General features: G+C 37.6%; 1 protein-coding gene across 1 annotated transcript in view; it reads left to right on the top strand.

Annotated features, from left to right (window-relative positions):
* The first annotated feature begins 282 nt into the window (after positions 1-282).
* Positions 283-12,625, top strand: part of foxo (forkhead box, sub-group O) — a 185,018-nt gene continuing 172,675 nt past the window's right edge. Inside the window, exon 1 of the mRNA XM_018510546.1 lies at positions 283-412. Coding sequence (XP_018366048.1) covers positions 350-412 — 63 coding nt within the window. The 5' untranslated portion in view covers positions 283-349. The remainder of the gene's footprint in view (positions 413-12,625) is intronic.

The raw sequence follows: 12,625 nt of genomic DNA, 5'->3' as shown, positions 1-12,625 counted from the left end.
GCAGCAGCAGCAACAGCAACAGCAACAGCAGAAGAAGGGAGTCTCGTTCGAGTTCTCCACTTCACCGGATCTGGAGACCGGATTCGAGCCGCAGACCCGCGCGCGATCCAATACATGGCCGTTACCGCGACCAGAAGGATACGTCGAGGGTAACGTGCCAACCGCGAAGGAAGGCGCCGAAGGCGGCACGCCGCCCCATCAGGCGCAGCTCGCCCAGGGTCTCCTACCGGTGAAGAAGAACTCCTCAAGGAGGAACGCCTGGGGGAACCTCAGCTACGCCGACCTCATCACGCAGGCGATCACCAGCGCGCCCGACCAGCGGCTCACTCTCTCGCAGATCTACGAGTGGATGGTCCAGAACGTATCCTACTTCAAGGACAAGGGTGACAACAATAGCAGCGCCGGTTGGAAGGTAAGTGAATTTTCGCCTCCCTCTATCCTTCTCTCCCTCTTTCGAGTTCGCGACATTCGCGCTTGACGCTTGCCTCCGACTTCCGAGGCAGGCCGGGCTCGGGTTTGCCAAGATCTAATTTAAGTCACACAACATTGAGATGCTTTTCCCGAAACGTGTCTTAGATCAGGGACGTGTACCGCAACGCGCGCGTGCAACCATTTATAATGCGTTAAATCTCTCAATTTTCCAAGAGACGTTTCGAGAAGCGCGTACATATGTGTCTTAAAGATGTATCGTTAAAAGTGATATCGGATGACTGTGTGATGAAACGCAGAGTTCGTATTTTCGACATTGCAAATCGCATTCCGCTTGATCTCATATTTTTATGCAATTTTTCGTCACTTTTTCCCAAGACGTTTCTTTTTCATAATTGCGCACTGAAATGTACACTCTGAAAAAAAAGGTTTTAATTAAATCGACAAAAAGGCTCAGCGAGAATGACACATTTTCGTGAGACCAAACAGAATTTCTGGTTATGATAACCAACTAAAATGTCATTCTTGTTGAACCTTTTAGTTGGTTTAATCAGAACATTCATTTTTCTCACACACACACACATAATCAGAGTACAATGTAATAATTCTTCTAAAACCGATGATTCACGTGAAACGCGATAAAACACCGAACGCTGTCCACGTTCTTAAAGTGTGGCCGGTCAGAGTTTCATTTAATGCAAGAATCGCGCGATTTTTATCACGGGACGCGAGAATCAAGTAACTGAGTTCGAGGTAACATGCGCAGCGTGAATGCGAGCCGAAGTCACATTCGGAGTCACGTTTACAGCGGTACGAAGACTTCCGTTTCGTATGGAAACAATTGTGACACGCGACAGTGCGAAGGTTAGACGCGAGAATTCATCCGGCTGGAATTTATGCGAACGTAACGATATTTTTCATGATTCACGTTATGCGATTACATTACGAACGGACGTTTCACAGAGACGCCTGAGAAGAGCTTCTATTTCGTAATTAATGCATTTTTTAACTTGATATTATAACTCAGTAATATAATGATAAAAAAAAATTTCCTATCTTTTAGTCGATTAATCTTTCAGTTCACCTTAATTGTAATATATGTTGATTATTAAATTTTATATAACAGAGATTGATTTTCAAAAAGTTTGTCAATGAAATTTGTGATTAATTCTAGATTTAGTTTAACGATAAACTTTACTTCTGAGCTTAATTGAAATTAGTGCAATTAGCAACGAGAGATGGTTTGTGATTACCTATACTTATATTCCTCGCCTTGATGAAATGAACGGCAGGGCATTTCACGAAACATTGGCATTAGCAATGGCTCACAACTAGCCAAACCCTTTGGCATTTCTGATGGTGTATGATTATCTTTGGAACGATGAAATTTTTTAATCGTTCTCTGATTATGTGAAAATATTACTCGTATTCTTTTGCTTTACTATTTTTTAATTAACGGAAACAGTTAATACCTTGAGAAGTTTGGAAAAGCACTACGTACTTTACTGTTGATAAGAACAAGTGCTTATCAGAACGATAAAAAGCGATAATATATCGAGCGCTTCTTTTTTCTGTAGCCGAACCTATTTACATAGATCATATGTGCGCATCATAGGCTTCAAGATTATGGCATTGCATTTTTATTATGGTACAATCTCCTCTCACGGAAAATAAAGGCTATAATTATCACCGCAAAATAATGAAACGGAAAGACATAACTGATTGCAACGAGTGAAACAGAATTTTAAACCAAGTGATAGTCCGATAAGTTATTAATTATTAATTAATAATAAAATAGCTTGTATAAAACGACAGTTGATCTTTTAATGATATTAAACGAATGTAACGCATATACGAGTCGAACAAAATGTTAGAACTGCAAAGCGAATGTTTATGTCGAACTATTTAGCGCGGCACGCGCATAATTAAAATGTTAATAATGCATTATAGTGTTTATAATTATAAAGCTCGAGCTCCTGGTTCGCGGCAAAGCTCTGCGTTACACATTGCGTACAACAGACGAGATGTTTTATAGGTACGTATTTCGTTACGGTGTGTCGCTAATTGGCTGTCAAATTTGAAATAATTCAATCTTAGAAGCTTGAGGTTGCGTGTAATATGGTAACAATTTATATTCTTCTTCACAACAAGTATCGTGTCAATCTGCTTTGTTCAGTGACACTTTAAACTCTAAAAAGAGGGAAAAGAAATTTGGAAAAAATGGAAAAATATTTCTTCGACGTTCCGAGTTTATAATTTGATATATCTTTTTAATTCTTAAGTATCCTTCATTATTCTATGGCTATCTGACGTAGATGACTAGCTTAATTTTTCAAATCTTAACATTTTAATAATCAGCACAATTGAACTTGTATCTTTTTAATATAAATAAAATTGTAAAAGTTTTATCTAAATTTTTATACAAGTAATGTACTGTTCTTTATTTACACAGAGCTACATTTATCAGCCAATATATTTTCTTTTTAACGAAGTTTAAATGAGAGAAATAGTAAAATTTCTAAATCTATTTCTGAATCGCGTTTATAAGTCGGTCCATTATTATGGCTGGAACAATATGTGCAAAGTATTAATGGTATATGATTTATATACCATTCAATATTTTCTACTTGATTACAAATTATCTATGCTTTAAGTGTATTTCGTTACAATTTCGATGTAAAGTGCGAAAGAATTCATTATAAAGGGAGCAAAATACTTTTTTTTCATTCTAAACTCGCTGCGTGTGACACTTGTACTGTTTCTAATCCTAGTTTATTACCTATATTTGGAAAGAAAACACTCTTGTATATGGCACTTGGAAGAAAAAAGACGATATTACCGCAAAAAGTTTATATTCATGATTGCAACAGTTGAAAATAGTAAAGTTATTTTCAACTGTTATAGATCTCGATGTTGGTTTTGAATATAAGACTTTATGTAAGTTAACAAAATTAAATCCTGGTGCAAGTTTGCAGTATTTTTCTAATCGGTTTTTCACTTTTGCGTGAATGATTACACAGGATATTTGACATTTCGATGAGCAATGTGTTCTACCCTTTTGACATAATGTATTGGATTCCGTTCTCTTTTTATGTAAGTTTATATCATTGTATTTATTCTATATTGACGTAATGTTATTTATTTAAAATTCATATTATTTTACAAATTAAGATTTTTATGTAGTAACAGTGTGTGCGTTTGACTTAATTCAGGTAACTTTTCTATTGTATTAACTTTCAGTATTTCAAGTATTAACGCATTGTTTATGTCTTTAATCGCAATTCATATATTGTATAAGTTTTCTTTCCAATTTGATGTAACGAATATGACTGCATATGTAATTTTTAATTTTTATAACTTCAATTTTTAGTATTAGTGTACCTGTTTGATAGTATGTTCAGTATATGTAATTTTTGATTTATATTAATTTTTATGCCGGTGTGCGTTTGCTATATTGATGTGAGTATTTCGTTACACAGCTAACTTGGTAATTGGATAAAGAAGAATGAGCTGTGTCGCTTCTCGGAATTTGCGTATAGTACGTAAGCGGATTTAGGTTATATTATATTGATAAGGACCCAAAAATAGGGGTCGAAACGTATATTTAATTAATTTTTGATATGACTTGTTTAATTACACGAAAATAAATTGTACATCCGATTAACTGATGTTTGGCTTTGATGGGCTTGCTTATTATTATTATTATTATTGATAGATTCTTTCAAGCCTTTTTTTAGATATTTGTTAAAGTTATTTTGACGTAGTAGAGTTATGGAGGAAGTTATTGTAATTTTTAGATATATCTAGAGTTAACAGTCTAATTATAAGTATAAAGGTCTTTCATAACTCTTCAGCGCCTAATGTGTCAGATGACAAATGTGCTTTCTATGTTTCTCTCGTCTCCGTTATTTAAATGAAATATTAGAAATTGCCAGTTAGGCACCTACGACACTTAGCTATTCAATTATCGTGTGTCGAGTCGACGCGTGAAACGCGCGGCAAGAATCCACGCTAAAAATCTAACGGAAAACAAGGACCGCATCTGCGAACTTGCGGATGCAAGTCGTGCAGAGTGGCTGACGAGGACGACGAGGACGACGAGGACGAGGATGACGACGACGACGACGACGACGACATGCAATCACGTGGCATATGCTGTGTGAGAGAGAGAGAGAGAGAGAGAGAGAGAGAGAGAGAGAGAGAGAGAGAGAGAGAGAGAGAGCACTGTATCTTCTCCTGTGCGAGCGCGCGGGAATGCATACCGACGCAAAATGCAACGCGGAGAGTTTAAGGCCCGTTTACACCGTCGTCGCCATCGCCACCGTCGCTGCCGCTGCCGCGGCCATCATCATCGACGTCACGTCGGGTCGAAGTACACGCATAAATCGATGCCATCGGACGGACAATCGTCGTTGCTCATTTCACTCTCTCAAACGTCGTACGGCGCGGCATTATTTATGCGCGGGTTGCGCTGCACGCGAAAGCGCCCGACAAAAGTTCAGGGATACGTTCTGAGAATTCACCGAGGAAAGAGAGATTCCTGCGTGCGCGTTTAACGGCTCGTTTCATTCAACGACTCTCCTCGACGTCCCATCGGTCATCGGCGAATCGTGACGTCGGAAGCGAAAAAGTCGGAAGCCAAGGCTCGCACGTGGAGCTCGCTTATAGTTGAGTTTACACAGAGTTCTTTTAACATACCTACACTTCTCGAAACAATGTTAATTTTATTTATTATAGGCAAGAGCCATTATAGGCTCATTATAATCGACATATTAACGACATAATTGTGAATGAGCAGGACCTAAAGTATCCTTTTATCGAGATTTTTCTGCGATGTAAACGCGATTGTTATACTCTCAATTGCACAGAGCGAGGAGTTGGAGAATTTATAGTAACACGATTGCAATTCGAGTAACGCATTGCGAGCACAATAATTGGTGTTCCCTCCGGCGTACAATCGCGCCTTGCTCATCGAGGAATTTCATTAGGCCCCGGCCAGCGCGATAAACGTAGGACGATGCGTTTCGTTGCCGCATTATGAATTATCCTTTACCGCGCGTAAATCGTGCAGACTACGTAGATGGTAGGGAGACCGGCTTGCCAAGTCTGAGACATCCTGTATGGCGGACAGGACTCGCAGTTTTAGCAATCCACAGACTCGCCGCGAGATTCGACATAATGACACGGCATTTAATAATCTGATTCACTTTACAAATTATCACTATAGATTTACGAGCAGGACGTGTCGAAGCAAGCAACGAATCTCGCGTTGCCAAGAATTTCATCGCGCAATTTCATTATGCCCGTCCATAATGACAGTCTGTAACAACGAACAACGTTAAGCCTTTTTCTCATGCTACATAAGACACAGAACACGGGTCGCAGGTCACGAAACTAGAAACTAACCTAACGTATTTTAATTATGATATGATTGTAGGACGTAGAACGCAGGACGCAGAAAGCTGCGTCTTGCGTCCTACGTATTGTGGTCTGCGATCTATTACAAATAGTACGTTTCACTTGCGACCTGCGACCTGCGACCTGCGTCTTACGTAGAATGGGCTCGCGTCGCGTCGCGTTGCGTCGAATATCTCCTCCCTTGTGTGGCATTAGCGCAAGTTTGAAATTCTAGCGCACAAACACGCTATAAAGACGAGAGGTGTTGAGGATCCGTGAAACACACACACCAAAAGATTACTCATCTGTCTGGTTTTAAGACCAGCGCAGCGCCGCGCGCTATGGTATCTTCTTGGCGCCCGCGTCATTACAAAGCTCTCCCTACCCGTGGTATCTTCTTCGGCACCGAGCTCTGCTCGGTATCCATCCATGGCGATTAGAGGCGGCCCGCGCCTCTTTAATGACCGACGGAGAGAACTCGGCTAAATGTCCGGCCATCTCTTCGTGGTATCTTCCGCGCTGTTACGGCACGGTAGATACGGGAACACTACCGGTCAGTGAAATCGGAACGCCGCGCCGCGCCGCGGTGAATACTGGATCCTTCTGTGAGAGATCGTTATTCACCGGATTATATATCTCTTGGGGAAAGGAGAATTAATCGGTGTGTTTCTCAGAAATCGCGACTTTATCTTTAATGGCGGATTTTTTGATAATTAAAATTATCATAATCATTAAATTTAAGGTACGGGCTTCTGAAGAGTTTATCGAGATTATTTGTGTCACGTTCTATGCGGGTATTGTATGTATATATGAAAGGATAATGCTGTAGGTATGATCGTGAGAAGGATCAAGAACCTAATAATTTTATATATTGTATATAGCATGAAAAGAACGGTTTTGCTCAAGTATCTCAAAATCTAGTTAGATACAGAGGTCCGAAAATAATTTTGTTAAATTATCAAAATAATACATAAATGGAACGCTCAAGCTGATTGCTAAAATATCAAAACTTTTTGCAGCATTACTCACTATAATACTTTTGATGGTCTAACAAAATTATTTTCAGTTTTGTATTTAGCTAAATTTTTTAAGATACTTTAGCAAAACACTGGCCTTTCCTTGTAATATAATTTTTTATTTTAACATTTTTGAATAAGAGTTACGGTGAGACTATTGAAATTGGAAGGAATTCTCTTTATTATTTTTAATGAGAGAGAGAGAGAGAGAGAGAGAGAGAGAGAGAGAGAGAGAGGAACTTTCAAAGAAACACACTGTAGCGTAATTGATATTTTAAATAAGATACTAATTACGTAGCGATCAGTAAGCTGAGAAAAATTGCAAATGCACCTAGATAGCTTCATGGTGTTCTGATTTCTCTGAACAGCACTAGCGTGACACCATCTCACGCGAAGTTACCTTGTAATTCTGACGTCGTTGTTTCGATTAGCGCGATAAGCACACGTTGACACGGAACGCAGTGATATATTGTGCGAATATAAAAGAGAGAGGCGATTATAATCTTCAAATAAAATAGGAATCTGCATGTCAGAAAGCGATAGAAATCTATTTGTCGCCAAGATTTCACAGTATATATATATATATATATATATATATATACGAGGTCTATATGTTGAGTTGTCGATTTTTCTTAAAAATTCTTCTGAAACTTCAAATTGACAACTGCTTCCATAATACGTGTATCTAAGCTCATACACATTTTACAGATATGTAGATCGAATATATAGATTTTCGTGTCCGTGGTGTTGCATTAACAAAATGAAACGGTTCTACATAGAGTGATAGGTGGGATCAAATGTATCGATCCTGCGTTAAATTGAAGGTAATTAATGGTAAGCGGCGATGAGATAAACCGATAGTATTGGGCAACATAAAATAGATACGACTGCAAACGCTATAGTCTCCAGTTCTACTGCTCTACGATTTGATTTGATAGTTACGCTGGCCGATATGGATTGAGTATATTAAAACGAGGCATAAAGGCAGTAATCGACCATATAAACTTTTAACGAGACATCATCGACGTAATGAAAAGCAGTCACTGCTTCTTAACATTTCCGTCGGGCTGACTCGAAGGATTGATTGCGAATCATCCTACGGAACGAAGCACATACTAGACCTTGCGCATATTATCTGATGTATAAAATAATTTTTAAAAACTTAACCTTGTGAAGTAGCGTAATATTTCCGCAGAAAAAAATTAAGTGGTGGTAATTACCTAATTAAATACCACTTCTTACATTAATTAATGATAACTTTATCCTATCGTGAATTAATATTAGAAAAAGTTAGAATCAAAGAAAAGAATTATCAAGAAACATTCGTCTTCAGAATATATCATACTGATTAAAATGTAAAATATATAAGAAGTAAAAAAAAAAAAGATAATATATTGAGAGATGTATCGGAAAGGTTATATTCTAGAATAAATAAATATTTACAAAAAATTATTGTACGATTAGAGATTTTGTCTTTTTATTTATTTTTTTCTTTTTTTTTTATAATAAGTTGTACGTAATCGGACAATTGTGAATAAAGTTCCTCATTGTAAAACACTTAGTTTGACTCGGTATGCGTGTATCGTCTAATCTCCCCCGCGTGAATGAATTAGCGGAAGCGTAAATCATGCAAAATCGCAAGCGAGCACAAAGTGCTATAACCGGCAGAGCGAAAAACTCGCTTGCAACTCCGAGTTTTTCCATGGAAAAGCGCGCGTTTTACCGCGCAGTCATTAAGCAAGGGTTAACGGCGCAATTAGCGTGAATCACCGGCGGGCAGTTCAACATATTTTGAAAATGACTCGCATTCGCGTTATACACTATGTAACCGGGATCAAAGGATCAAAATTTACGAACGTAGATTTTCAAAAATTCGAACTTGATTTTTGTTCAGCAAAATTCAATCGATTATTTTTTTTGCTAATTTATTAAATATTTTAGCGCAACGCACTAAAATTTAAGTTAAAATACCATAAAAACGATTTGTTATTAAACAATTCAAATTAAAAAATGATAAAATTACTTTTGTAACATTTACGTTTCTGAATTATTTGGAATATCTCTGAAGCGCTGTCGTTCTCGATCTCTCTCAAGTCGGAAACAGAAATCTTTACGAATCCACATTTTATGATCGTCCTATTTTTGAACATCCATAGTGGTCTCAAAATTCCTTTCTTCCACCTTGTCACATTCTCTATACGCGATGTATATTTTCAGTTGCAGACACGCTCGGTTGAGTTTAAAGGAGGCTTTCCGCGTTATTTTTGCACGAAACTGCAACGACCAGCGTCGTTGCCGCGTCTCTCCTTCACCAATCATTCCCTCTTCCAGCTACTCTCTCCTCGATTTCTCATCTCACTCTTCCTCTCTTTCTATCTTTCTATCTGTCTATCTTTCTCTTCTTTTTCGCCTCAGCCTTTGTGTGCGGCCCTGCAACGCTACCACGTTGCCAATATCGTCATCTCGAGATCAGCTTCTCCGCCCACTTTTGGGCCCGATCACTCGATGCAATCGAGATTGTACGGTAAAAGTTGCCATCGTTCGTTTCGGAGGAATTCCTCCATTCGTTAATTTTTTGAACCGTTTCGAGATGAGGTATTAATTAACTTACATTAACTCATTCTTGTACCATACTTTATTTTATGTTAGAAAAATTTTCCTCTGTAAAAAAAGAAAGCGAGATTATACAATTTATTTTTGAAATCTATTTCTGAAAGACATTAGCTGTTTGCATTCACAAGTCGCGATTCTAATTTAAATAAAAGAGTTAAGATCTTTATAAATTCGCGATCGTCTGAATCATTTTTTAAACGTGTCGGAAAATTTGTAATTCTTAGAGTAAACTCAAAACTCTTAGTTTTATATATATATATATATATATATATACATATAATTGAAAATTTTGCAGTATTACTTCGTAATTATTTGAACAATCTATGTATGATAATTTATACGATAACAAATGATTTATTGGATATTTCTATATTATGAAATGTGTATATCGTGATTTTGAATATCTGAGTATTCGGATTATCGCAAATATTGAAGTGTCATAAGTTTAGAGATACCTAATTTGAGAATTTAGACAGAGTTATATATTCAAGCCCGAGTGTAGACTGACAATACTAGTGTACTTAATATTTTATTGCGTACCTTTGCATATTAATTATACAGAATGATTTCAAAATGCTCGAATAATGCCATTCTAAGTTGGGGGCGTTAAATAAATTCCTTATTGCAGTAATAGATCATCATAAAAGGATAGCAATTTCGACAGGTTAAAGGCAGATCTCCGTTCTATGTTATACGCAATTAAATCGAAGAAAGAGTACAGTATGCGCGCCTCGTAGCTATATACAGGATCTATCAAAAGTCACTCTCGTTTTCTTTCACCTACAAAGAAACTAGGATTTCTTCAAATTGTAGGAAAAATTGAAAATTAGACTATCATCACAGTCTCATATACCTAATATGCAATAAAGTGTCTCTGTAATCAATTAATGTAAAGCTTCAAATTAAACCAATTGACAAACGACTTTTTTAAATTGTGCAACTTAATTATAAAATATATTTTAATCTCTGTCACACACATATAAGTTTAGAAATAAGTGTCTGTGATTGATAATTTAGTATGTTTTAAATAATAACACAAAATATTGCAATTAGAGAGAAACAATTTGTCATTTGCGAGAAGTATATAAACGTGTTAAAAAAAATGATAGAAAAAATCATCAGCTGTAGAAAGCTTGTTTAAAATATAATTAAATTTGATAAAACACTTGTATGACTTGAACTTCTTATGTATGCGTAACTGTATGAGAGAAAACTGTGTGATTTGTGACGTATCCTATAGACCGACGGGACTCGCCATATCGAAAGTATATCCGTCTTTCTCTTTTAAAATGCTCTTTGTCAGCTGTCAGTCCCCCATGTCTCGTGGTCAACACTCTACTTACCTTGCCTGGAGCAAGGCTGCGATTTCCTCGCCGTAAATTGCGACAGAATCATGCTGGCTGCGCTTTATAGCCGCGCTTCTCAATTCTCTCTTCTGTACGGCGCACGACATCGCACCGAGTCCGCCTTTCTCCCAGTTGAATTTCTCGCCCGGAGCGATTTTCTCGGTGACTCTCGGTGAGCGTTTCGTTCAAGCGCAAGACGGCTTCTTACAATTTGAATTCCACCGACCGAGCCGGTTCGCGGCTGACTCCCCGAAACCCGAAATCAGCGAAAAAGTGACTGGTCGATCGGTCGACGACGCGATAAACGTGACAAATTCTTACTCGCAAATTCGCAGTCTCTCGCAGGGCAATTTTTTACTTTTCGTGCCAAAAATTTTCTTCCTAAAAAAAGCTTCATTTGAAGGCCCATTCAAACGAGGATAATCCTTTAGGTTTGGAATGAGACTTTTAGAACTAAAGGATTACTTGACCGACTTATTTTTTTACTTTTTCTTTGACATTTGAAATATCGTTGCATCTCTCTCTCTCTCTCTCTCTCTCTCTGTCTCTTTTTTTTGTTGAAAAGTTTTGTTAAAATTCATTTAAAATTAAATAAAAAATTATTTTTTTTGCGAATGTTAATTTAAATTTCGAATAATAATTTCCATAATTTCCAAAGATCCCGCCAGTTTCTCATACACCCATAAGCTGTTGATACTTTGACATTTTCATTGAGAGACAGGAAAAATTAAATACAGATTATTTAAAAAAGTTATTTAAAAAACTGTACTTTAACGGGATTATAATTTAAATCTTTATTACTGTGATATTTAAATGTCGAATATTCAAAGGTCGCTATAAACGATGACATTCTTGAGTAAGGATTTTCGTCTCAAATTTAAATGATGAAATCCGTCCTCGACATTTTACAGTCAAGTCACCGCGAATCATTCTGTATGCCGTTAGCGACGTCGCGATCGCGAAGCTACTCTCCGGTGTGTTTCTCGGTGGCGCTTCCACACACTCTTTTCTTCCTACGACGCGACGCGACGCGACGCGAAGAGTAGTCGCGTGTTGCATGCGCGCCGACGCGACGCTCGCGCGTTCCACGGTGACGTAACGCACGCCAGACACACGCGCGGAGTGTAACCGCAACTCTTCACGTAACGTACCCTTGACTCTCCTAATGAGTATCGCACATTCGTTACGTATGTTGCGCTTCGCGGAACGGACATACATGCTCTCGCGGACGAGCGAACGAGCGAACGAGCGAAATGCGGCCGGCAGCGCTTCGAATTAGCGCGAACGCGGCAAATAACATCCTCATGCAGCTCGTGCTGCAGTAAAGATCATCGACATACCCATATGTCCCATCGTAGTAGATATTTCAAGTTGAGATTTAAAAAAATGACTAGCCACATTGAGAGGAAAGGCTTTGATATTTGTGTCTAATTACATGTTACCATAATTATTATGATTACTGCTATAATATTAGTAATAATAACTATAATTTCTTCATTCTAGTTATTTTTGGCGCCAACTATATATTTGCTGGTGAAATTACACGTATAATAGTTATTATTACTAACGTTGTAATAGCAGTAATCATAGTTATGGCAACATGTAACTATAGTCATAAATATCAAAAATTTTTCTCTCGGTGCATCAGTTAAGACATTGCAAGTTAAAATTTTATTAAAATAACCAAAATACAAAATTTCACGCTCTTTCATTATTATTTTGTTAGAATAGCAATTTCAGGCTGTTACCACTATGAAAAATGTGTCTATGGAAAGGTTTACTTTGAACTATTCGAGGATAGATTTAAGAGAAGGTATAGAACAT

The sequence above is a fragment of the Trachymyrmex cornetzi genome, unplaced genomic scaffold (assembly GCF_001594075.2).
Source record: "Trachymyrmex cornetzi isolate Tcor2-1 unplaced genomic scaffold, Tcor1.1 scaffold343, whole genome shotgun sequence".
NCBI lineage: Eukaryota > Metazoa > Arthropoda > Insecta > Hymenoptera > Formicidae > Trachymyrmex > Trachymyrmex cornetzi.
The sequence above is the reverse complement of the archived record's forward strand: the minus strand, read 5'-3'. Positions and strand labels throughout refer to the sequence as shown.